Source organism: Alligator sinensis, unplaced genomic scaffold (assembly GCF_000455745.1).
Source record: "Alligator sinensis unplaced genomic scaffold, ASM45574v1 scaffold658_1, whole genome shotgun sequence".
In the NCBI taxonomy this organism is placed as follows: Eukaryota; Metazoa; Chordata; order Crocodylia; family Alligatoridae; genus Alligator; species Alligator sinensis.
In genome coordinates, this window is record NW_005842109.1 from 2,120,121 (window position 1) to 2,122,447 (window position 2,327).

Consider the following 2,327-nt stretch of genomic DNA (forward strand, 5'->3'; position numbering starts at 1 on the left):
AGAGGCCCGGCTGCGCCATGGAGCTCACGGCCCGTTCATTCCTGGTTAAGCCCTCCCGGACGAGGGTCTGTCCAAGCTGCTCTTGAAAACGTCCAAGGATTCAGATTGCACCACCTTTTTAGGGAGCTTGTCCTTGTGCCTGACTGCCCTCGTAGTCCGAAACTCCCTCCTAGTTCTCTCCAGTCTACCCTTTCCCTGTTGAAGGAGACGTGTGTGTGTGTGTCCCGCGGGCCTTTGTGCAGGCTGCACAGGTGCGGCTTTGGTAACGGGTTATGGTTTTCTTTGTGGAGTAATACTTGGAGTGTAGATATAGATATAACCTCATATAGATAAATAGATACTTTTCAAAAAAACTCCCTAGCTTGCTCCTGTGGCCCTATGGCTGAGGGCAAGGGAAACCCGGGGACATCCGAACCCCAAGCCTCCTGGCAGGACGCCTGCCAAAGGATTTGGAAGCATCTGAAGCCTGGGGTGGAGGTGGAGGATGTTTGCCGGTAATAGGGTTACATATGGTTCTTGAATGACTCACAGATTTGGAAGTGATTTGGCTGATTTTACTTGGGACATGAAAAATTTTCCTTAAAAAAAAAAAAAAAAAGCCTGAGTTTTTGTTGACGAAGCTGCAGGCCACTGTTCCCCATCCTGTCCCCTACAGCCAGAGAAAAAAGCCCATCTCCATCTCTGTAATTGCCCTTCAGGTATTTGAAGACTTATCAAATGCCTCCTCCCCTATGTGCCTTATTGCAGGTACAGGGGGAGCTCGGGATCGCCATCCCACGTTGCCCCTACACTGGCAAATAACAAGGTCCTATAGCTGACAGGACTCTTGCTCCCCACAGGATGCAGGGTGCAGCGGGGCCTGAGCGTCCTGCCAGGTGTGGGACTTGCAGCCCCAGGGTGCCTTGGCAGCTAGGAGATCACAGCAGCTGCAGTCTCCCAGCTGTGGGGCCACAGGCTACACATGCAAATTAAAGCTGGCTAGAAACCAGCTATGAAGTTATTACACACTTTCCAGCAATAACTTGATAGCTGGTTGGCCCTTCTTAAGGTGCCAGAGTTCATTTGCACGTGTAGCTAATCTAAATTAGTAGAGGGGGGCCTTGGAAGTTGACACCATCTTCTTTCCAAGAACAGCAACGAAGGGGAAAACTTCACCCATAGATTATGATGAGGCGGTATGGACTTGAATTTACCAGCTGTCCATACTCTTACTACGTAGCTTGGCTGAACAACCCAGGGTTTCCCAACCTTCTCAAAGAGCCTGATAAATATATAACTGCCCAGGTTTTTTCAACGTTGTCTTTGCCAGCTGTTTAACAAGGTGAACTTGAGGTTTTTTCCATGAAATTGAAAGCCACAGCTCACTCGGGACATTTTTTTGTTTTGTTTTAACTTTAAATGTAGACACCAAAGGTTACACACATAGGAACGGCCTAGTTTGCAGAGGCACCAAGTTCCCATTGACTTCACTGGGTACTGTGGACAAATGGATTAATTAAGGGATGTTCTTAAGTGTCTACATTTTATCACCCAAATTTGAAAATGTTAGTCCTGAATCCCGGTTTACCATTCATCTGATCTCTAGCTCAGAAGTTTAAAAAATTACTCTTTGCTTTCCACTCCTGAAGTTGGTGCTGGTACAGATAGTCATTTCAGTCCACCTTCTGAGTGGAATAGTGTACAAGCAATCTTTTTGCATACAAGGCAAAATTCCAGTTCTAGTTCCAGCAGTTGAAGGCACAGGAAACCTTACCTTACCTTACCTTACCTTACCTTAGGGTGGGATGCATTCAACAGGGCAAGGTTATAAAAATATTCAGGAAGGGAGTAGTTGAGAAAATTACCCATTACATCAGCTGGTGCACAAAAGCCATCCCTACTGCTCTTCCATTGTAACATTTATATGCCCAAGGAAATGGTCACAATTTGGGGATATATAGAAAAGCTGCAGTACTTTAATAAGCAGGATTTTGACATTTTGGGATTGTGTGTTGCAGATATGGGGCAAAGCGTATGAAGCCATCTTGTTCAGGATCAGTAAGGAGCATTCCATTATACAGTGTTCCCCTCTCCCCTCACTCGGATTCGCTAAGTGGGAGAACTATGGTGGGATTCACTGCAACTTTTTTCTGTTATCATAAGAGTATTATTATCTGTGCCTACAAATCCTCCCCCATGAAAAGTAATTTGAATGCAAATATTATGTGAATAAATGCATAATTCAAGTACAGCAATATTTCTTGTGTAGTTGCAAGAATCATGTGAACTTCCCTTATCACTTCATGGGTGTTGAGAGTTGTGCTAGAGAGTGGTTATGGCATAAACTT

The 2,327-nt window shown here is 45.2% G+C and overlaps 1 protein-coding gene across 1 annotated transcript in view; it reads right to left on the bottom strand.

Annotated features, from left to right (window-relative positions):
- Positions 1 to 1,848, bottom strand: part of UBE2J1 (ubiquitin conjugating enzyme E2 J1) — a 39,608-nt gene extending 37,760 nt beyond the window's left edge. The window contains exon 1 of the mRNA XM_014520357.2: positions 1,845 to 1,848. Coding sequence (XP_014375843.2) covers positions 1,845 to 1,848 — 4 coding nt within the window. The remainder of the gene's footprint in view (positions 1 to 1,844) is intronic.
- Positions 1,849 to 2,327: the final 479 nt, after the last annotated feature.